This window comes from Stegastes partitus, unplaced genomic scaffold (genome assembly GCF_000690725.1).
Source record: "Stegastes partitus isolate 25-593 unplaced genomic scaffold, Stegastes_partitus-1.0.2 Scaffold208, whole genome shotgun sequence".
Lineage (NCBI taxonomy): Eukaryota > Metazoa > Chordata > Actinopteri > Pomacentridae > Stegastes > Stegastes partitus.
Window position 1 is genome coordinate 343,032 of NW_007577939.1, and position 24,392 is coordinate 367,423.

Below are 24,392 nucleotides of genomic sequence, written 5' to 3' on the forward strand. Positions count from 1 at the left end.
ATTTTTGGATGCTGCTGTGGCGTGTAAATTCCCCAGGTCTGGGATAAATGAAGTATATTCTATTCTATTCTATTCTATTCTATTCTATTCTATTCTATTCTAAGTTGAGGATGTATAGTCTTCGTATTATGTTCTCAAAAGTCCTGCCATAGCTGCAAAAGTAGCTGAGATAAATGTGTGTGGGTGGTTTACATGTTGAAGAAACTTTAGTGTGGGAGGACTTAAGAACTGAGCCGCTGCTGAATCTCACTCTGAGGAGGCACTGCCCTGGTTTGGCCTGTGTTTTAATGATGTACTGTACCAAGCATGACCATCTGGGAGGAGACCACTGGACAGACCCTCTCCGGGGAATAAAGTACATTTCCCAGCTGGCATGGGAGTGTCTGTTAACACCCAAGGAGCAGCTGCAGAGAATTTCAGTGTGAAAAGACATTTGGGGCTGCTCTGCTTATCCTGCTTGCACAGACTGATTTGGATAAGCAGCTTGAAAAGGGATGGATGGATGGATGGATGTCAGTGAGGTAGAACGCATGTGAAATAGGAGCAGGGATTCCTTTCAGATCCTTCAAACAAAATAGGAAAAGTGGTTATACATTTAAAGTTACACTAAATTGCAAGGATAAGAAGCAAACAGGAAAATCCATTTAAAAATTGCTAAATGTAGCATACATACAGTAATGTGTACAGTTGTGCATCTTTTTTGGCAAGTGGCCATATTTTTTTTAAAAGGGTTGTGTGTCTGTGATCTAATGGGACACTTCAGTGATTCAAGTTTGACCTAATTACACACTTGAGCCACTCAGGTACCTCTGTGGTCTGGCAAAATGCCTGTCTGGCTAGTACAGCTCTGGTGTGAATTTAGGGCAAGAATAAATCCTAACCCTGCATGCAGAAATGATGCTTCTTCATCATTTTTGCTGCTGTGTGCGCCACTGAGCTCGAGCCTTATGCCTTAGACTCAAGACAGACAATTAGGCTGTAGCCTATGCCAGCTGACTTAGGGTGAAGGCAAGGGACACCCTGGACAGATTGTCAGTCTATCGCAGGGCCACACTTAGAGACAGACAACCAAGCACCTATGGATTTATACAATTTAGAATCACCAATTAATCTCAACATGTTTTTGGACCTTGTGGGAGGAAGCTGGAGAACCCAGGAGAGAACCCACGCTGCACTGGGAGAACATGTAAACTCCACGCAGAAAGATCCCGGGTGTCCTCACTGGGGCACGAACCAGCGACCTTCTTGCTGCGAGGCAACGGTGCTAACCACCGAGCACCTTGCAACCCCCTCTTGTTACAGTAAAACTTAAAAAAATCTCTCTGATATTCCCCAATATTTCTTGTAATATAGATGAATGGTGACATTCAGATGTGGACTTCATGTTACAGAAGCAGAAAGTCTCATCCATTTCTAGATTGTATTACACATTCTGTTTGCCATAATTTATCTTCTGCCACGACTCTTGGGGGACTTACAGCATGTGCTGACATTCCTCGAGATAAATTCTGGTATTTTTTAATAAAAATGAAACCCTGAGTGAGTCAGTTTTCACCTTTCTTTTCCAGTTGTAACCAGAAGCAACAGCTGGAGTTGGAGCAACTGCACAGTGACTTTGAACGTCTCCGAAGCCAGGAGCATCACAAGAGCCGGCAGCTGGAGGAACTGACGTGAGTCGCTAGTTTACTGTGCTGGCCAGCTTTCAAAGCTTCACCATATGGAGGCCTGGAGGCGAGCTGCCTCTTTTGATGCACATCTTCCATTTCTCTCTGTCATTTGTCTTCTTTTTGTCTATTTATTTTGCTCTCGCTCTGGAGCTGTGACTGTCATTCTTTTTTCAGTATGTGTCTGCGGGATAATACGCTCATATAGAATGTGGCCAAAATGAGCTCTTTTAACTCTTTCTATATCTGTTTCCATCATGGTCCCTTTCTTCCCTCTTTTTGCATCTCCATTATGGAATTCTGGAATAATGTAGCAGCTGGTTGCTAATAAGTCTCTTTCTTCACTGACCTTTGCAACATATTGCATCAGATGGCAGATGGGTAACAGCCCACAAGCAGGGCAGCCGGCCTATGCAGCCTTTGTTCTGTATTCATGAATTATTCTGGAAAATATGTGGTAATCATTTGGGTTTTGGGCATCAAGTGGGAAGTTCAGTTTGAATTTTCTGTCTATGTATCTATAGATTTCTTCATGAACGACATGAGCAGTCAAAGCAGGACCTCAAAGGGCTGGAAGAAACTGTTGTAAGTCATTATTTGCTGTCACAATTCACTTGGCTCCTTCAGAAACCACTGATCCACTAAATACTCTCAAACTGCTTTAACGGCACTATTTTCCTCTCGCTGCTTCTCTTCTCAAACTGTAGGCTCGTGAGCTCCACACCCTGCACAACCTCCGCAAGCTTTTTGTTCAAGACCTCACGACTCGAGTTAGGAAAGTAAGCCAAACATAAGCTTTAATTCACCACAGTAAGCTTTCAGTGTTTTATTTTTTATTCTTTTACACTACAATAAAAGATCCCTGTTTCTTTTGACAGAGTGCAGCGATGGAGCCTGATGATACTGGAGGATATATCACGCAGAAACAAAAGATCTCCTTTCTTGAAAACAACCTAGAACAGCTTACAAAAGTTCACAAACAGGTACAGATTATCGTCACATAAACAGAAAGCATTTTATCTGTCCACCGCTTCTTTATAAATTAAGACAAATGAACAAGGTTTCCTTCAGCCTGGAAGCCTAGCTCTGATTGTGCAGTGCTACAGCAGTAATTTAGCATTATCTTAGATGAATACCATAAGATACGAAAAGGGCGAAACAAATTAAAATACAGAGCAGTGTTCTCTGTTTGTCATCGCTCTCCTATGGGTAAAAGCAATGCTCGCACCATCAATCATCCCACCACAGCAACTTCACATGAAAATCTCCTCAAAAACAGAGCAGCAGGAGGTGTTAAACCGTGCTGTCTTCAGGGGAAAGGAAGCCACACAGCATAAAACTCTCAGTCAGATTTGATAAACACAAATGAATTCATCCTCATGCAGGTGCAAACAAACACTCATCTTTCTCCTCGTCTCTGGCTTACACACCAACTTTCAACTGCAACCTTGTGCTCATAAACATTATAAGTAAACACACACGCTTCACATCTTTCTTTAATATTCCTAAATGGACTTCAGCAGTGGACTCGGTGTTGATGTGCTAAACGTTCTGCACACTGGCACATACGCTCATGCTGGCAGATTGGTGAGAGCTGCACTGCAGCAGTTTGTCAGGCAGAAAACCAATTCTAAAGTGGCTGCTGGGAGACACCATCCCATCCACTGCCTGCTGATACTGTAGGAATGGAAGACGAAAGCCGTGGTCATAAATCAGCAAACTTCCAGTGGAAAGCGATAAGACAGGCAGTGGACAGTGTATCGGGCTTATGAGTTTCTCTGCCTCACAGATCTAATAATGTCTGTCTGTCCATCTATCGCTCAACAGTCGTGATTTCTCTTACATCAACTACCTCTTGTGGAAATTTTGCCTCCATTTTTTTTTTTTTTTTTTAAATGACTCACTACCAAATAATAAACTTGTACCTCCAAGCCTCAGGTGGATATAGTGAATTTGTGAATGCTGTGCTTGTTAGATAACTTTGCCTGGTTGCTAAAGCCTCCAGGTCTTACACTCGGTATCTCTGCAGGCTAAGGATTAGTTTGCATGATCACGTAGCAGCAGACTCTCAGTGTTTAAGGCACTCACTCATTGCGTTTCCCACTAACAGGAAACATGCTGTGTGCCGCAATTTCAAAATCAATAAATCTTTACATTCATTTTCCCTCATGGGTATAAACACAAACAAGTCTATTATGCAAAAACAGCCGTGCTGCATTTGACTTCACGTGCCACAGGATTTTTTTTTTGTCATATTGTTAGGTTAACATATGCTGAACTTAAGGACTGTTCCTCAGACTGTGTAGGAGGTATTTAATTAGTCAAAGAATGAATAGAAAGACTCTGTTTGTTCAGTCCACTCTTTCTTCTCCTAGAATATCTGAATTGATCTCACAAGTAAACAACAAAGCATTTAGACTGATGAAAGTTGTTTGTAACACTGTATCTTGATTTCTTAAAATTTAAGCTATTTTGACACTCTGCACTAACATTTGGTAGGTAAACAACATATTAATGATCATAATTACCTGCACTGACTTCCATATGAACAGGAGAGGCTTCATACTGTAGCAAGAAAAAAGTATCTGAACCAATTAAAATTAACAGATTTTCTGCAATAATTATTCAGAAAATCTTCAACAAGGTCACAAGTGACAAAGACAGTGTGCTTTAGCCAGTGACTCATGGCTATAATATTATATGCATCTTTACTGAACACGCTTATTATAGATTCATAGCAGTGGTGAAGAAACTGAGTGAACAGTAATCTAAAGCGAGGAGGCTGCTGATCAGATGTGCACAGCATTTCAAAGGAAATATACATTTAGTCTTTATAGAGCTACTTCAGCTCAGCTGTATTCTTAGGATGTGTTTCTCTTGAGGCCATTGCACAGTATATCTGTTGGGTTAAAGCTTGCCGACAGCCACCGTGACATTATCCTTCAAGACACATCGATATGCTTGGAAATTTATTTTCCCCTTGATGTTCAGGCCCAGACTGTGAAATTGTAACTTTATTTTAGGATTCATTCATAAAAGGGAGATAATTCTAAATCACTTCACTTTTCTTTTCTAGCTGGCAGGCTGGTCCTGTGTGTGCTGATGTTTTTTCAGGGGAGCTACCCTTCAATTTGAGCGAGTTCGGCATTTTTCTTTAAGATAAAAGGCAGTATGGGCTGTCCTTTCCTTTGACAACTTTGAGGTTGTGTTTTGACGTTCCTCCGTTCCGCCTCACTGCACCTATTTGGCTTTAACTGACAAAGATGTTCCACTTCAAAACAAGGGGTTATGTGGTCACATTCATCCAGTGCTGTTTATACTCTGCAGTTTGGTCTCAGCAGGAAGAAGGGATCCCTCAACCTCCAAGACAGGAAGACGCTTTACCAGTGGAAGAGTATTATTAGCATATTCTGAATGATATAATAAAAATCACACAATCAAAACATCAATCCAAGGTTTCATATGTAGCAGTCTAAATAGCCTCATTTCTATCCCTGTCAGAAACATCGAAATGGATAAGTATAAATATAATTGGCTTTTTCTGTCAATATTACAGTTTTCTTTTGTGACTGGGAAAATGTATTATAAAGCCAGTGACATCTTTTGTCTCATGCTTGGTGTCTTGTATATCTGTTTTTATTTGTGCTGCAGCTGGTGCGTGACAATGCAGATCTTCGCTGTGAACTTCCAAAACTGGAGAAGCGTCTCCGGTCTACAGCTGAGCGAGTCAAGGCACTGGAGGGTGCGCTGAAGGAGGCCAAGGAAGGAGCCATGAAGGACCGCCGCCGCTACCAGCAGGAGGTGGAACGAATCAAAGATGTAATGAGGGCTCGCACTCCCTTCCGCCGGCCTCACGCCGCACAGATAGGTAACAAACTTATTATAGATTCAGACACAGAGCTTGACGTTAGATTGCATTTCTACATGTGTCACTTTTTCAAAGCTATGTACAAACTGGATAAAATCATGACAACACAGCAAGTGGTAAGTGTTTAGTGGCATCTATCTATCAAAATCTGACTTGCATGTATTTATATGATGTTTATGGACATTAACACTTTTCTTATAGTTGTTGCTGTTGAGTCCACAACCAAATTCCAAACACAGCCCTTTTTATGTCAACATGTCCTTCATTTCATTTCATAGACACATATAATAGTTGTTGTTTCTCATTTACTTAAGCACATTTTCTATGATGGCCCGTGGTCTGTAACTGTGCGGGCGGACCCGAACGAAAAGGGAGGCAGGAGAAAAGGTTAAAGAAACAGGTTTTATTTTGCAATGACGGGGAGTGGTGGACACCAGGAGGAGGAATCTGGTGCAGGGGTACCAGTCATGGTGCAGGGGTGCCAGTCATGGGGGGGTGCCAAAAGGAGGTTGTCGGTGCTGAAGTCTGTGTGGGAGGGTTCTGCCGAGGCTGTGCTAGGGAGGGAGTTCGTGGAGGAAGATCCCGGTGACGGTGCTCAGAGAAACAGTGCTCAGGGGACGGTGCTCATGAGTGGTTTTCCCCATGGAGGTTTCCAGGTGAAGGTGCTCGAGTGCCGATCCTTCTAGTGAAGGTGCTCGTGGCCGTGGATTCCCATCATGTGGGTTCGTGGATGAAAGGGCTGGCGTGCAGGGCGAATAGCTGTGTGCTGGAGCCGAGGAGGGATGCTGGAGGTACACAGAAATAAAACACGATTAACTCGAAAACTCGAAAAACAAACTGAGCAGAAGCTCAACGTGAGTGTAGCAGCTAAGCGGCCTGACTGTACCACGAGTGAGGTATCACAATCATCTGGCGCTGGGGCTCTGTGAGACGCTCGTATTTGAGAAACCCTGCTGATGAGTAGATGAGCCACAGCTGCCAGCGCGAGAGCGTCCTTCCCCGATCGGCTCCGCCCAGCCTGCAGAGAAAAGAAAGTACACCCACCAAAACACCAAGACAGGAGGCAGAGAAAAACCAAAACACAACATACTCTTCATAACCCTCACAATTTTCATGCAGTCACCACAGTAATTTATACTCTGGGACAAGTTCTGACTCATGTATTAAAATGAACTAAATTCATCAACCAGTACAGGTAAAGTAGCCGGTGTCATTGGTGCTGTCGATGTGTCTACTACAGTTTGGTTGCTTTATGTTTATGTTTATGTTGCTATATATTTTTCAGTTCAGCTAATTTGAGTTCAGACTCAACCATGATCCATCCATCCATCCATTATCNTTTCAAAGCTATGTACAAACTGGATAAAATCATGACAACACAGCAAGTGGTAAGTGTTTAGTGGCATCTATCTATCAAAATCTGACTTGCATGTATTTATATGATGTTTATGGACATTAACACTTTTCTTATAGTTGTTGCTGTTGAGTCCACAACCAAATTCCAAACACAGCCCTTTTTATGTCAACATGTCCTTCATTTCATTTCATAGACACATATAATAGTTGTTGTTTCTCATTTACTTAAGCACATTTTCTATGACGGCCCGTGGTCTGTAACTGTGCGGGCGGACCCGAACGAAAAGGGAGGCAGGAGAAAAGGTTAAAGAAACAGGTTTTATTTTGCAATGACGGGGAGTGGTGGACACCAGGAGGAGGAATCTAGTGCAGGGGTGCCAGTCATGGGGGGGTGCCAAAAGGAGGTTGTCGGTGCTGAAGTCTGTGTGGGAGGGTTCTGCCGAGGCTGTGCTAGGGAGGGAGTTCGTGGAGGAAGATCCCGGTGACGGTGCTCAGAGAAACAGTGCTCAGGGGACGGTGCTCATGAGTGGTTTTCCCCATGGAGGTTTCCAGGTGAAGGTGCTCGAGTGCCGATCCTTCTAGTGAAGGTGCTCGTGGCCGTGGATTCCCATCGTGTGGGTTCGTGGATGAAAGGGCTGGCGTGCAGGGCGAATAGCTGTGTGCTGGAGCCGAGGAGGGATGCTGGAGGTACACAGAAATAAAACACGATTAACTCGAAAACTCGAAAAACAAACTGAGCAGAAGCTCAACGTGAGTGTAGCAGCTAAGCGGCCTGACTGTACCACGAGTGAGGTATCACAATCATCTGGCGCTGGGGCTCTGTGAGACGCTCGTATTTGAGAAACCCTGCTGATGAGTAGATGAGCCACAGCTGCCAGCGCGAGAGCGTCCTTCCCCGATCGGCTCCGCCCAGCCTGCAGAGAAAAGAAAGTACACCCACCAAAACACCAAGACAGGAGGCAGAGAAAAACCAAAACACAACATACTCTTCATAACCCTCACAATTTTCATGCAGTCACCACAGTAATTTATACTCTGGGACAAGTTCTGACTCATGTATTAAAATGAACTAAATTCATCAACCAGTACAGGTAAAGTAGCCGGTGTCATTGGTGCTGTCGATGTGTCTACTACAGTTTGGTTGCTTTATGTTTATGTTTATGTTGCTATATATTTTTCAGTTCAGCTAATTTGAGTTCAGACTCAACCATGATCCATCCATCCATCCATTATCTATACACCGTTTAGTCCTCACTAGGGTTGCGGGGGGCTGGAGCCTATCCCAGCTGACTTAGGACGAAGGCAAGGGGACACCCTGGACAGGTCACCAGTCTATCACAGGGCTACACTTAGAGACAGACAAATAAGCACACACAGACGATTTAGAATCACCAATTAACCTCAACATGTTTTTGGACTTGTGGGAGGAAGCTGGAAAACCCGGAGAGAATCCACGCTGCACGGGGAGAACATGCAAACTCCACGCAGAAAGATTCCGGTGCCCCCACCGGGATGCGAACCGGCAACCTTCTTGCTGCGAGGCAACAGTGCTACCAACTGCGACACCTTGCAGCCTGTCCCAACCATGATAATAAAGCCTATTTTTTCTGCTGCCAACTGAATGATCATCATTAAAACACATATCATCGTAACCCTCATTTGATCAAAGCATATTTCTTCTTCCTATTGCAGTAATAGTTCTCTAACTATTGCAAATGCAATGCAAAAAAAGAGAGACATAAATCCATCTATAATACACATCTAAAATCCCCACCTATTTTTGGAAGAATTATTGTGAAAGGAAATGGAAAAACATAAATCCTCTTCACCACTTTAACACGTGTTAGGTCCTGCTATTGTCTTTTTCACAATAGCATTCTCCTCCCTCACATCTGACATTTCCCTTTGCAATAAGTCGTTACAAACACCATTCATTGGGGTGCAACCGTGTTTTTCATGTCTGCTGGTATTTCTTCACGTGCAACATCAATTGTATGCTTTACCTCTTTTCAAAACTCAGCTGTTATTTCCTCCCTTCCCCTTCACCAGATCACCATGTTTTTATACAACGCATCAGTAAGCTACAACTATTTTCTGATGGAGTTTTCAGCATTAAGCTTGTTCCATATTCAGGAAGGGAAAGTGCCTAAAATGCAGATTTACCACTCTGTTCAGTGGGTCGTCCCTGTAAACTAAATTCACCAACATGTTTAGGTTGTTTAGCAGTAGCAATAATTCACTTGACTGGAAAAAAAAAGAAGTGATGTTTCAAAGGGTACTGCAGCTCAGTGGAATATTTTCATGTGGGGATGCTCTTTTGAAAGGAATATGAATCATCAGAAAAGCAGAGTAATCGATTTTAATCACAGCTCCCTTCATCACAGGTTCAGGGCATATGCTGATGCTATGAGAAAATGAGCTATGGATTTAAATAAGTTTTTTTTTGTTGGTTTGTTTGTTGTTGTTGGGTTTTTTTTTCAGAATAAGGATTTTCATTTGAGGACTATGTCAAAGCAGTTGGGAATAACAGTGATACTTTGCAGTATTTTAGTATTTCCTCAGTATTCCAGACACATTGAAAAGATCATATTGCACTGCCTTATACTGTGAAGCACCATCCTTAAGGGAAAAATAAATATTTTCTTTGTCCTTTCTGGATGAGTGGCTCGATCAATACATCAGTCCCCTGTTATCTCTTACAGCCAAGCCAGTGCGTCCTGGCCACTACCCAGCCTGCTGTCCCACCAACCCCTTCTTCATCCGAGGCTACAGCGATCACCCGGTTGCCTTTTGCAACACAGTTTTCCACAACAGCAACAACCAACCAGCAGCTGCCCCATCAGCTCCCCAAACACCAGAGGGTGAGCCCATGTTACCCGAGGACAACTCCAACCCCACCAGCCCCGTCAAGCACATCGACTCTCACAACAATGACACGCACGACAACGATGTTCAGAACACCACGTGAGTGGACACAATTGTGTGTGTCGAATTTACAGTTTAGATTATCTTTTGTGGTTCTTCTAAACCTGGGGTGGGCAACCCGCGGCTCCAGAACCGCAAGCGGCTCTTTCATACCTCTGCTGCGGCTCCTTGTGGCTTTGTGGGAAAATAATAATGAGCATTTAATTTAAATGTATTTTATTTTACTTCGTTAGTTTTTAAAATGTTATTCTAAATTCGAAGATTTTGGTGATCTTTTAACATTAAAAAAACGTGTTTAATTTTTTTGTCGCTGAAAATATGGGTCAGAACCGCCGATGTGCGGGGTGCATATTCCGGCAGACCCCATTGCCAGAATATGCACCCCCCCCCCAAGAAATCTGGAAGGATACATTTTTATTTTTTCACAGTATGCTCAGACCAAATCTATCCCTGTTGTTCTTATTATTTCCACATGACCATGTACAGACAGATATTAAATATTACTGTTAGACTTTTTAAAAATTTTCATCAACAGGCAAATGGCTGTCACTGTGCTCCTTGAGAGGGGGTGCTTTTTCCGGCACAATACGTGCAGTGTTACCAACTTGGTGACTCTCTTGGCTACTTTTTTTTGTCAAAAGCAACTAGAGACAAATCTAGCGACTCTTTCTGGTGTTATTGGAGACTTTTCTGGTGTTTTGGAGACTCTGACGTGAAAACACATTGTATTGCAGTTACTGTCCTCAGTGAGCAGCGGTGCTGCCGTGAGCTCCTCCCGTCCCAAAGCGCTCACAGGCGGTCAGGAGTCTGGTCAGCAGTCTCAGCTGCAGTCAGCAGGACAACCACACAGCATTTTTACTTTGCTGCAGGTGGATAATTTAAGTTCGGCTTTTTATTTCATATATACAAGGAGGGCTCAAATAGACATGAAGTATTTTATTTGAAAGTAACCTTCAACCCAGCGTCTTTTTTTTTTCAGAGTTCAAAATGTTTTTGTTGCATGCAGAAATGAAATTTCGTTTTCTCTGTAGCAGTTCATTGATTTCATTAATGCAACACACTATAGTTTTTTTAATACATAGCATAAAGGTAAAAACCATATATGCAGTGTTATCTTCATTTTAGATGTCAAAAGGGTTTTGTGGCTCCCGGTGTTTTCTTTTCTGTGGGAAACAGGTCCAAATGGCTCTTTGAGTGTTTAAGGTTGCCGACCCCTGTTCTAAACACATTTCACCTTTCAGATGTTAGAAATACAGGAGTGCTTTTACAAAATAATGAATGAAATGAATGAATGAAATGAAAAATACTTTATTTATCCCAGAAGGGAAATTCAATCAAATTTAATCACAACTAGCCAACTTTTCCAGCTGCTTTTACCCACATCCTGTTCTCTGGAAATAGCAGTTTACTGTCAAGATCCATTTTCCAATTTTCTGTGTGCTTTTAACCAGATAAGAATGATATAGCTGGATGAAGTAATATTTCTTTCCCTAGAGCTTTCAATGGCATTTCACTTTTTCATTCTTGGAAGTACTAGTTTGATGAAATAGTCTTCACTGAAAGTCCACTATTTCTCTCATCTCATTCTGTAAAAACAGTATTTTATTGAAATACCTTTAACTCAAGGTTCACCTACTAGCTTTCTCTGTGCTTTTAACCAGATCAGGATGATAAACATACAATCTAGACAAAATAATCTGAAGTTCAAGTTTCAATCTCAAGTGGAGCTTTAAATGGCATTTTGCCTTTTTGTAGGGGGAAATAAGTTAGATTTATCTCCACCATAAAGAAAATTATTGCATTAATTAAAATGATTAAAACCAACCTTTAAATTACTTGTCCAGCGATATAATCTCAGAGTCAGTACAATAATTCTAATAAACTGTTTACTCTTGGTGATCAGTCAAGACTGTTTTATAATGTCAGGGAATTAAATTTGAGCTGAGGTAGCTATAAAGATGGGATACGTGAAGTGACTGAAAGTCAGCTATAGAAAACACAAGAAACAACTGTATAGGCACATAACATTTATTGCTAACTACAACAAACAAATAACAAATACAAAAAACATAAAACATAAAATACAAACAATGATGAAAATGTTGAGTAAGAATCTGAGAGTGAGAAACCAAATGTGGAGCAGAAGTGTGGCCTGGAGACTTAAAAAGCCTTTCACCTAAGCAGCACATTAAACTGTTACATTTGGAGTGTTTTTTTTGGAGGCCAATTGTAATTTTTAAACACCCGTTTAGAGACAGAAGCTCGATACTTGCAGTTTCCTTGGCGAGTACATCGATGTCTGGTGTTGACATAGACATGGCCTTCAGCTTCAGCAGAGTTGGATCAGCGTGTTGCAGTTGAAGTTGTAACATGGAAGACTAAAGTGGGAGATTCTGTGGCCGGTAGAAAATCCCTGTCTTTCGGGTGAAGGGCTTTTAATAGAAAAATTGCTGACCAATCACAAAGAACTCCCCTCCCAAAGGGGGTGATAGATGTGATGTGGTCACAGGGGGTGAGCAGTTTTATTCCAGAAGTAACAATGTTACTTTAGAACTATATGTACTTGTAATTATACAGAGTTAAACCTGTTGAAAATAAGTATCTCACAATTAGAAGATCACAAAGAGTGTAAACATGAGATTTAACTCTCACGGTTACAAAGATAATACAGTACTAGGATATATGATTATGTAACAAGCAGATACCATCAAGAAGGACTTATCCAACTATGATTAAGCTTTTGGAGTGTTTACCAGGATATTATGTACTTTCACACTTAACAACACTTAAACTAACATAGGATAGTAAAGGCATATTAAGAGCCTCCTGTGCTTTCTTCAAATTGTCCATGCTGATTGCATTCCTTAGAGAGAGCAGAGAGAGGAGCGGAGAGCAATAAACATTCACCCAGACGTCTCTTTCCATACCACCATTTGGCTAGTTAAGCTCTTTGGCTTTGGGGGTTGATACTCAAAGTGGGTAAATGTTCTCTTGTTCCTCTCCATGCATGTCTCTTATCTGTTAGCTGCCCTTTGAAGCTCTCGATGGTGTGATCCGTTGATTTGCACCTTCCTGTGATCTGGGCTGTAAAGTTTTGCGTCTCTTTGGCATCTGTGTCTGTTCATATCCTACATTTTCAATCTTGGAAATAAAAGTTTGATAAATTAATCTTAACTAAAGTTCAATTCAGTGTCTTTTTCCAGTGCCATAACCCATGTCTCACTTTGTTGACTAGGGAAATAACAGTTTGGCAGAATCATTTAAACTCAAAGTCCCCTCACTAGCGTTTTCTGGAGCCCTTAGTCACAGTATGGTTGCCATGACACCTATCCACTGGCGAGGATGCAATTAAAATCTCTAGGAATAACTATCAAGTGGACCTTGTGTTAAAATAATGTCAAACTATTTCCAAAGTCAAGACTGAGCTTTCTCTCTGGAGTACAAAAGCCTGTTTCGTCTATTACTGCTGCAAATAATCTGTGCTCTGCTCATGAAAAGGTCAAGCGTCTTAAAGTTAAGTGTGTGTGACGCACACATGCAGCATGAGCATTTTTCTGTAATCGCTTTTGACACTGATGTATTATTTTCTAGTAGAGTGAACACTTAATTTCAGTTTTCAAGTACAGTTTTTGTTTTGTTAAATGCAAAAGCCATAACAAATATTACACTGACACAACATCTATTTTTACTGTTTGCAGGTTTCCAGCTGAACCTGCAATACAAGCCGACAGCAACACTTCAGAGATGCTCGACTCAGAAAACGGTGAGCCGCATTTAGATAAAGCCTGTTAAAATAATGAGAAATATTATGATTGCCATCAGCAGGGGCAAATTCACTTATTTTTATGACAGTCTTTATAGTGATTGCCATTATGCTATCATACCAACCATTATGTTTGAATGTTGTTTTATATACTCTTACAGAGTGCTGGCTGTTAAACCAGTTTACAGTGATTGCCTCGCTGAGATCATAACTACTCTGTTTTTTTTTTCTTCTGCTTTCATCTTCATGTAATGGGCTTCTAGTCAGTAAATTTAACTGTCATTCTAACCCACCAATGAGAAAGAGTGAGAGTTTCAATATGGGTCCAGCTTCATATATCGATATATATATGTCGATATATTACCAAGATACAGACGGCAATGCATTAAAATTCACTAAGAAAATGTCCGGTTTATTTTGGGGTTTTCCAGCTGCTCAAAGTTTCTGTACATCTTCATGTTTGTGTGTGAGTGTGTGTGTGTGTGTGTGTCAGCACACATCAGCAACAGACTCTGGAGGAGATAGATTAGGCTTGTAGTGTCATTACTCAGATAGAGATAGATAGTCGACAGACAGGCTGGATGCCCACCTCCGTCGCTGACCCAGTGATGACAGTTGTTGAGTTGTGTAACAACACCACACCTCTTTGGTTCTCCAGGAATATCTATAAAAGTCAGAAACAGGGCTGTAGCCAATAAATCCAACTGCTGCAATAATATCTGCCATTTATTAAATATCAAATACCACTGATGTTGTCCAGTGAACCCTTAAAGGATTGAATCAGGATGTGTCCGTATTTTTTATTATCCTTCCCATGATGCTGTTTCTCCCATCAAGAACGTTCTGGGGAAAACTGATATTTTCCTCGTGAATCAGTCAGTCAGCTGCTTGACTGCTGCAATATTTGACATTGTGTTTGATGTATTTACTACGTTTCCCCCAAAATGGACACATGACATTTTGGAAAAGAAAGTGTATGCACACTGTAATATATTCTGCAGTCAAACTTCTGAAGCAAAATTTCCTTCTGGTTCCTTGCTAGTAATTTTCACGCTGGTACTCAGTGTCATGAATTTCAATAAGAGCTTATGGGAATGTGTACAACTCAAATCCAAATAGCTCTGCAAGGGCTGTACCCCAAATGTCTTATTTCTTATTTTTAGTTGTAGCCTTGACAGTTGAGATTGCTTTGGCAGGATAAGGTTTTTATTAACTGCCACAATATTTTCTCTACTTATGGGATTAAATTGGACGGCCTTATAATCCAGTCAACCATGAGGTGCTATGAAGATATCCAAGTCATCAAATTGCACACAAATTAAATAAAGTTGCTCCCATGCATAACAATGAATACATTTGCAAGAGATTGAGCAACAACTGAAGCTTCTTGTTGCGTCTGTATGTCAGTGTGTTGTGTTGCACAAAATGCCAAGTGAGTATTTTGTGAAATGAATCTCTGTCAGGTTAGTTCATAGAGAGTAGAGGCCTCATAGGATTGTAGTGATGCAGTAGCTGCCAGGACGAGGAGGACTTCTGACATGGCACAAAAAATTGTTCAGTTTTACAAATATTTTTCTCTCTAGAATAACAACTGAATTGGTTATTTGCTCAACTGGCATGAAATTATCTATTTAGTTCCACTCAAAAGCAATATACCACAATGAAAACCAATGAGGAAAAGTTGGTGGTGGATGGTTAAAAAGGTATAAAGACTCCAGTTAACATTGTTTCTTTTAATCATGACCTCACTCTTTTACTTACTTCAAAGAATTAGTTGTACGTAACAATACTTCATCTATAATTTAAAAAAATCTGAAAGCCAAGCAGTTTCTCTGCCTTTTTTGCTCCTGTCACTGTTATTTTTCACTGCAATGTAAAGTCCTGCACCTCTATGGAAACAGCACAACCATGACTAAAAGCAACCAGCTGTGTAGTATGATTTAGATGTAATATGTATATGCTATAGATATTTAAATAGTTACAACATTGTAATGTGTTTCCATGCATGGCTCCTGTCTGCTCTGAGTTAGCAAAGCATGCAGCTCAACTGAAAAATAATGGAATTATCATCATATGAATCTTGGTTGCAGCTGAGCCATTAATAGCTTCACAGTTTTAGTGAAGAGAGATTTTTTTATTTATTTATTTTTTTAAATCTGATAAGAGCAATTGATTTATTTTTGCATTTTCTTTTAATGAGACATATAGAATAAAGCATTTTTTTTTAAGGAAATATGACCATTTTAAGCTTAGCTCCGGTTAATTTTACTGACAATACTGCAGCTCCCACATGATTAGTTGAAGGACTGATGGAAAGTTAAAAATCTAACAATTGCTTCTGCTTTTACAATTTCTGACTCTCATAAATGTTAGAGTGTTGGTGAGTTTTTGAAGATGAAATGCTTTTCAAACTCACCGGCAGGTTTTGGGGTTCAGCGGATTAATAGCGATGACCATAGTCTTTCCCTCAGGGTAGGTGGCTAAACCTGAAAAAACTGCTGCTTTACTGATGAGGTTGCCAGATCAGTAAAACGCTCAGAACATCCTCTATGTAGACCTTCAGGCATGAAGTGTTGTTGTCTGATAACCAACAGATTATGCAGCTGCTTGTTTCAAACTCATGTCTCTCAAGTCGGCTGTTTCAGTTAAACCCGTATGTGTGTGTTACAAACCCACCTTCTCCCCCCGAAATGACACCTCACCATCCCTGTCACTGTGCACCTGCCTGCCTCCTTATGCACTCTCTCTGTCCACAGGAAACACCACAGATATCAATGACAACAGGTAAGACTGGTGCACCTTTTTCTAAATACTGCAAGACACCTGCTGCTCTCTGTCACCGTCTTACTGCAGGCTTTTGTGTTGTCAGTGTTGAGCTGAAACCTAAATATAACCTGTGTAAGTTTGTTTTAGAAACAGATGTATTTAATGATTTTTTGGGGTCTTCAATGGGCTACTGGAGGTCAAATGTATTTCCTGTATGTTGGAAATGTATATCTGTCAATTAATTTAAAAAGTAGAGGTAAACAACTTGACACAAAGAATGTTTTGATAACAATAATGGGCAAATCACATCTTACAATTTACAATTGAATTTGGCAGACGCTTTTATCCAAAGCAACATACATCTGAGAGCAGATACAACACATCTTGAAGAACTGCACTGCCACATTCACCCTGCATGCACTGAGCACACTTGTGTTTTTAGACTTAAAACTACTCTTAACATCACTGACTTGCCTCCCTCACTGCTGTGTCTTTCTGCTCTGTTGCTGCCCCCTTGTTGCTGTCACTGCTACTACTGCTGCTGTGGATGCTGCTGCTGCTGCTGCTGCTGCTGCTGGTGATGCTGTTTCAATGGCCTGATTCTGCGGTGTTGTTTAGCATGCGTCTGAATGTGAATTCTGTGTCCAGAACTGATGTCTGTGACAATCAGGACCCATCCAAACTCTACAGCCTGCAGCCCGAGGAATCGGCCAGCTAATAGTCCTGAGCAGGTAAGAAAAGTGGAGAAACTCCTTGTTTTTGATGTTTTTGCTAAACAACATAGTTATATGAATCACAGATCAGCAATCAGCAAAGTGTCACTGAAGCGAAGTAATAATTGGTCAATATTTAAATTTAATGAAACACCTTAAAAATGGTATTATACTCTGTAAAATAGTTATGTTCTCATCATTTGCTGCTATTCTGTTTGTAGTCCCTGTGTGGATGTAAGAGTTGAAAAATATATTCTTTATACTGTATAACAGTGATTTTGAAGCTTTTTTCAATTTAAATTACATCTAATACTTTATATAAATGTTTATTGTCCAAAAATGTAGCTCCAAATGGGAACTTAGGTCCATATAAAGGGAAATCGTCAGAATACTGAGCCCGTCCTTGAGGTGAAAGCAAACACTTAAACCAGTGTCACTGATGTCAAATCTCGTACAATGGAACCTTTCAAATTGTAGACAAAATCGTGAGGCCCACAGGGCTCTTGCATCTTAATGTTTTGGTCAGAAGTACTGCATGGCATTTGTAATAACTAAAGAAATGTGTCAGCATTAGGAGGAGATGATCTGATTGTAGGTCCTTGGACATTAAATAAAAGAGTACAGCTGCTTATCAAACATAACCTTAATAAATGCAGGTTGAAACAACTTTTTTTTTGCATTTCACATATGACTGCGTTATCATGAAATAATATCAGAATTGATACACTGGCTTGAGAGCTGTTTCCATCTTACATCACAGTGTCTTTAGGGGTTATTTGGTCTCAGCTCTCTGGTGCTCTGGGAGTCTGCAGCTGTAACCCTGCCAGCTTCCAGAGTGAAAGAACAGATTTTGTTTGTTTGTTTTATCCAGGGCCTCCCTCACTAAAAATACCTCACTCAGTGCACTGTGAGACACTTTGCACAAAAATGCATAACAAACAGCATCTGTCTGGGATCAGCACTTTTTTTTTAATTACCTCCCAATCCCAGCTGAATATTGTTTTTTAAAAATTGCTCCAGGAAACACCCATATGAGACATGGGAATTAAATTGTCACTGCTTCTGTGTTTTTTTTTAGCTTCATTCTATTAATTTTGCTCTCGCAGGATTTCATTTGGTTGCTGTCTTTGTGTGTTGAAGTTAATACATATTCATCTCCACGTGTTTAATGGGCAAAAGAGCAAATCGGCCTCATTTGGAAATTTCAGAGTAGCGATACAACTGAATTCAAACTGTATGTAAAGTAACTTGTATATCATTCAGCCTGCAGACAAAAAACTACACTAAAGATGGTATATGATGAAACGTAAAGTATCTTTACCTTTCAAGCTCAACAAACTTTCATGAAGTTTGCAGCAGAGTAAATATAGTTTTGCACAGAGATGGTGAATTTTACATACTATGAAGTCTAAATGTGGCACCAGACTGCTCTGCGCAGTTCCCAAAATGACTCCCAGTGAAGACACCAGACATAAAATGACTCAAGACATGTTCCTTCTGGCAGTGTTAGCATGACTCATTGGCTGCTGCCTCTTCTTCTCTGCCATCTTTCGAGCTGCCTGTTTCTCTCAAATGTATCTGACTGTTGCTCTTACTTTGTTTCTCTCTCTCTCTATCTCTCTCTCTCCCTCTCCAGGCAGACATTTTTATCTGAGGGCCTCCTCTGTAAATCTGCATGCAGCTGATCACTGTCCTCCCAGACTCCCCTTCCTCTCCCATCCTCACCTGCTGTAAACAGACCTCCTGTGTCTATTTTCTGTGCCCTGCTTGCTCTTCTTCAATCCCTTCTCCTTTCTATACTGTGGTGTGTTTGGGGTATATGTGGGTGACAGTTTGGCAAGCACAGCATCTCAAATGCCTGACCTGGCAGCCTACACCCAGATTGCCGCTGCACCCGCTCCCCCCTTGACTGAATACAAAAAGGAACACGAATAGAAAGGTGGGGAAGAGAAGGTGCAGTGCGGTAGGTTACCACTAGGATGTACTGTTTGACTCAGTGAGGGACACTGTGAACATAAAACTTGTGCAACAGTGAGCTAAAGTTAGTCTTGAGCATTGTTATTCTTCTTATTATTATTATCATTGTTACTAAACATGTGGAATACCTGGAAATGCAAAAATACAGATATCTGAAAACACAAAGTTAAAGTATGTTAAATAACATAAAAACCTTGTGCTCACTTTACTGATATTTACACTTTTGACTGCATGTCGATTTTTGATGTTGGCATTTTTCAGAAAATATATGAGAGAGGAAGAAAGCTAGTCAGGCAACATTGTCATTAAAATGTTTCTATCCCAACACCTACATGGAAAATAGAAAGAAATGTGTTTAAATCCCACTTAAAAATCCCATTAAAAGACCAGAACCCAACAATACCATAAGTTGTCAATCAGTTCTCTCTCACTTCCCCAGTCGGTCTGTAGCTCTGAATAAATATTTAAAAACAGGCTATGATTATATTGTTTCACTTTTGAAAAGGCTTAGTAATTTCCTAAAACCACAGGGGACTGCAGTTTTTAGCAAACATGACTCAGAGCAGAGTAAATAGTAAATACTGCATTTGTCAGGGACTATTTTCAGCCATAGATTAAAATCCATGTGATGCTCTAGTGAGCATTTACAGCAGCAGGATGGTGTGTGTGGGATTCACTCTAAATCGATCTGCAGCCCCTGTGTTTCTTGTAATGAAGAAAATATTAACAAGTGAAATAATGTGGCTAGTTAATTTGTCTTTGACAGGTTTTTCACACAAGATGGTTATAATAGGCTTTGGCACAAGTAATTCTTGTCAGGATCAGCAAGTCATTGTTAACTTTGGTCTTTTAATGGAATTTGCCGGAAAACAGCAGAATATAACAAGACCTTTCCTTTAAATTGGGCTTTTTGAGACATTTGTCAAACTGAAAGCATGATTTCTAATTTGTGAACATTTCTATTCAATCCCCAAAATATCAACCTGATTATTATATAGCTTTTTTGGTGTGTGTCATTGGTGTCAGTAGTCATAGTAACAACAGTCTATAATATTTTGTAGGCCACTGTTGCCAGTGTAGACCAACACTTCTGCGCACCTGCATTAGCTGAAACCTGGCCAAGCCTCAACTTTGACAAAGACGATTTCTGACATTTGACTTTTTTTACTCAAATTATAAAACAGAAAGTTTAGTTTATATATATAGTATAATATGTAAAGCTCCACAAAACTCTTGAAGACATGAGAGTTTTATTTTTTGGCACCCTTGGAGGATATATTTCAGAAAACTAGACTCCGTATTACAATGTTTTCATTTATTGGATCAAGAGGAAACAACCCTCTGACCTCCAGCAAGTTTTAGATCACAGACTTTAGAATTTTTAAATCTTGATGCTTTGGCTTGTTCTTGCAGTGGCATTATCTCATGAAGCACAGGAACAACACAGTGCTGAATGAGGAAGTTGGTTCGAGTACCGTTTAACCCTATTCAGGACTTTTGGGGTCTTTTGGATCCCAGGCCATTGGTGTAGGTATTGCTTTTTCATTTTTGAGGATTTTTTTTTTTAATATAAAAAGAGGGACATTTGTCATGCATTTGGAACCAAAAGAATGTAAACTCATCAGAAAATAAGAAGTCTATAATGAATACCAACAAATATTTTGCATATTCTTTCTTGGGGTCCAGTGGACTCTGACAGACCTTCTATGTATGGCAACATGAAAGTCCTGAATAGGGTTAAAATCAATTACAGGAATATTCAGTGGTTAACATCCGTTGCCACAGCATGTCTGACTTTTGATACACATCACTTGCTTTAACTAATCTGAACCAACTGAGTGAAGAGAAAAATAGACAAAGACTGATTGCTTTTAAAGGACTCATTGTGTAGTTGTAAAGAGACTTTTAAGCTGTAAATCATCCCTTAAAAAACTGCCTGTCAGGGATCGTCTGTGAAATATTCAGTCATTGTCATGTCATCCAAGAGCATGGCAGAGTGATAATAAAAATGTGTAGCAACTATTTTTATACTATTAGTTTTAGTTAGAAAGAATAATATATCATTTAGCATTTGCTCTACCTTGCAAATTTAATTTATTTGCTATTTATTCTTAATTTATGTCAGTTGTTGAATGTGAAACATTCATGTTTTGTTTTGATGTGTAAATGTATTATTTTCACATGTTTCTTACAGTAGAAGATTTCAGGTTTTCACAGTTTAGCCATTTTTGAAAACGTATGCATGTGGGCAGTTCCACAATGAATCCGTTAGGGAGGTGACTACTCCTACGGTGCTTTGCGGAACCACCTCAGAGTGAAACCAAAGCCTGAGTCATAAAGAAGAACTTGCTCCATAATAGCCTGTATAAGCTCTGTTGGAGACGTCAACCGAAGGTTACTGTAGGTTATCAAGAGCTGATACAGTCTTGTCTTATCCCACTGACATACACACAAACTCTGAGACGTAGCACCTCATCTGCCAGGAAGGTGTTTAACCTTTGACCTTTCCCATAAAGATAAGTGCTAAATCCTGTATTACTTGGGTTCAGTTGGAATGATCTCAGCAGATAAATTGATTGACTTACTGTCTACAGTAACGCGCAGTTGTTCCACGTTACCTGTCAGACTCTCTCTGTTGACCTCCTGATCAGACAGTCAGGATCAGAGAGACGAGGGTGAAAGTGGAGGAACTGTACTGTGTGTGTTTGTGTGTGTTCTCAGTAGGACATAATTATCAGTCTCTTGGCCATTGACTCTCTGTGATCCTTTGAGCAAAATAGACCCACATTTTATATAATAACCTCTAAATTACAGTGTAGCTAAGATTTACATATGGGGTACAGATGACACATTCAAGAGAAGACGTACAGGGAATAATAACGGACACAATTGTGTTTAGGAGGGATATTCCATGTTTGTTTGTTTTTTTACTATCTTGAATATGAAGTGAAACAAACTTTTTCTGAAATTAAATACATAATATGATACAGAGACTGTAATTGTGCACAGACTTCTTTGTACTGTGTTGTGCAGCAAACCCAGATAAAATTTTCATTCATTCATTAAAGCCACTTTAAAGTCACTCACTAACAGTCACAGAGAGAACATGCAAACTCTACACAGTATTTGTAATTATTTCAGTTATTTATAGTCACTGTGCACATGCATGGCAGCAGCTACGAACATACACACAGGCTTAATACTTTTGTCTTCTGCAATATACACTATATTAATAGCCACAAATACTTTCCAAAATGTCACATTTCCTTCTAATCACAAAGGTGTTACTTGTTACTGACCCTCTCTTCTCATTACAAAATTGAGGTTTATCAGAAATGTATGCAGCACTTTATTGCATTATTTTCCTCATTGCCCTTTACTCTCAAGATCTAACACTGTAATTGTTCAAACTGACTCTTTCTAAAAGGACAAATAAGGTAATGAACTTGAATTGTTTACATAACCTTCAAAAACCATGAGTTGAATGTGAATGGCCTGGTTTTTTTTCTCAGTCAGTGAAAACAGATATTGTCCTGACGTCCACTATGGTTACATAATGAGCTATAAATGTCTGGATGACTGAGTGTACATTTCTGTTACATTTCTAATTGTTCTGTTTGTCTCACAGTAACTGTAACCAAACTGATAATATTCTGGCAAGATAAATAATATGTGATATTCTAAATATGCTGAAATAAAACTCTGAGAATGTGAGTGGTTAAAAAAGAACAGAGGCAAAATGTCTATGTTTGTTTGTACATTTGTGTGTTGGTTGGTTTGTTTAAAGCGTGTGATTTAGTGCATGGAGTATTCTCTTCTGTAGCCGCTGACAAACAGTCTCACGAAGACTCATTTCAATAAATATGATCCTGTGTACATAGCATTATTACACTGTCTTTTATTACTCTTCTCCTTTAATGCCATTTTAAAAGGCATTTTAACAGAATTCCCACTTCTGTTTGACGACAGACATTTTATCACCTGCATGACAAATGGTGTAATAGACTGTCAATAACTTCAAATGCAGCTGCAGGCTCATAGAGAACCAGGAGAGCAACAGCGGAATCAATGTCACCACTTCTTGTGCCTAAATCACATAAAAAATAGAAATAAATCTCCTGAAACAAAGCGGTTTTGAAAATTAGAATGGTTTATTCAAATGCCTGTCCAAAGTAAATATTGAAACGAGGACAGAAAACAGAACGTTTCATGAAACCAAACAAATTGGATTGTCCAGTACATTCTTAGTTTGGCAGGTATTGCTAAAAACAAACCGTTTTTGGATCCACTGAAACATTTTTTCTGTGAATTGCTAAACATTGTATATCTGAACACAACATGTGCTTGACTGTTTTTTGCTATTTATAGTAAAAGTGCTTTTATAAGCTACACGCACTCCACAGTTACTTTATTGAATAAATGTGTGAACTCTAATACAATCAAAAGCTCTGCCATAAATTCTACTTTTTCTTGTATATTTTCAGTTTTTGTTGATGTCAAAAAGGTGATATTTTTACTTTTATGCTTATTGTTGAGGTCATAATAGGTGTTAGTGCTGGTGCACTGGACCTCATTTCATTTAAAATTCTGCTTAATATTATGTTCACCCAGTTAACAGAAAACTGAAAAAAAGACAGGAAAACTGTAACTAACTTGGTGAGTGTATGCTGCTGTTATCTCAAGTGGTTTCATACATTTCTCTTCAGTCTGTAACCATGCAGCTAAGCTTTTCTGATGTATTTTACAGAAGAGCTTTATTTAAAAATACATGTATTACCACTGGAAGGTTATTTTTAATGTTCCCCCCTTGGCATGTGTTAAGACACACAAAATACTTTTTCTCTCGAATAAAAATTTGGGTCTGATGTTTTTTTTTTCACAAGTAAATTCAAAATGCCTGTATGAAAGTCTCAAAATTACACCTATTACTTCTAACATCCATCCATTATCTATACACCGCTTAATCCTCACGAAGGTCGCTGGGGGGCTGGAGTCTATCCCAGGTGACCTAGGCAGGGGACACCCTGGACAGGTAACCAGTCTATCACAGGGCTACACTTAGAGACAGACAACCAAGCACACTCACATTCACACCTATAGACAATTTAGAATCACCAAGTAACCTCAACATGTTTTGGGACTTGTGGGAGGAAGCCGGAGAACCTGGAGAGAACCCACACTGCACGGGGAGAACATGCAAACTCCATGCAGAAAGATTCCGGTGCCCCCACCGGGATGCGAACCGGTGACCTTCTTACTGCGAGGCAACAGTGCTACCAACTGCGCCCTACAGCCCTACTTCTAACTTGTTAAAAACAAATCCAGAATGCACTTTGGTCAAAGTTCTTTGCACTGGAAGT

General features: G+C 39.9%; 1 protein-coding gene across 1 annotated transcript in view; it reads left to right on the forward strand.

Moving 5' to 3' along the window:
• kif5ab (kinesin family member 5A, b) overlaps positions 1-17,330 on the forward strand; it is a 72,329-nt gene extending 54,999 nt beyond the window's left edge. Inside the window, exons 20-28 of the mRNA XM_008280737.1 lie at positions 1,569-1,670; positions 2,189-2,249; positions 2,372-2,443; positions 2,543-2,647; positions 5,316-5,532; positions 9,591-9,852; positions 13,512-13,576; positions 16,333-16,360; positions 16,991-17,330. Coding sequence (XP_008278959.1) covers positions 1,569-1,670; positions 2,189-2,249; positions 2,372-2,443; positions 2,543-2,647; positions 5,316-5,532; positions 9,591-9,852; positions 13,512-13,576; positions 16,333-16,360; positions 16,991-17,060 — 982 coding nt within the window. The 3' untranslated portion in view covers positions 17,061-17,330. The remainder of the gene's footprint in view (positions 1-1,568; positions 1,671-2,188; positions 2,250-2,371; positions 2,444-2,542; positions 2,648-5,315; positions 5,533-9,590; positions 9,853-13,511; positions 13,577-16,332; positions 16,361-16,990) is intronic.
• The last annotated feature ends 7,062 nt before the right edge of the window (positions 17,331-24,392 follow it).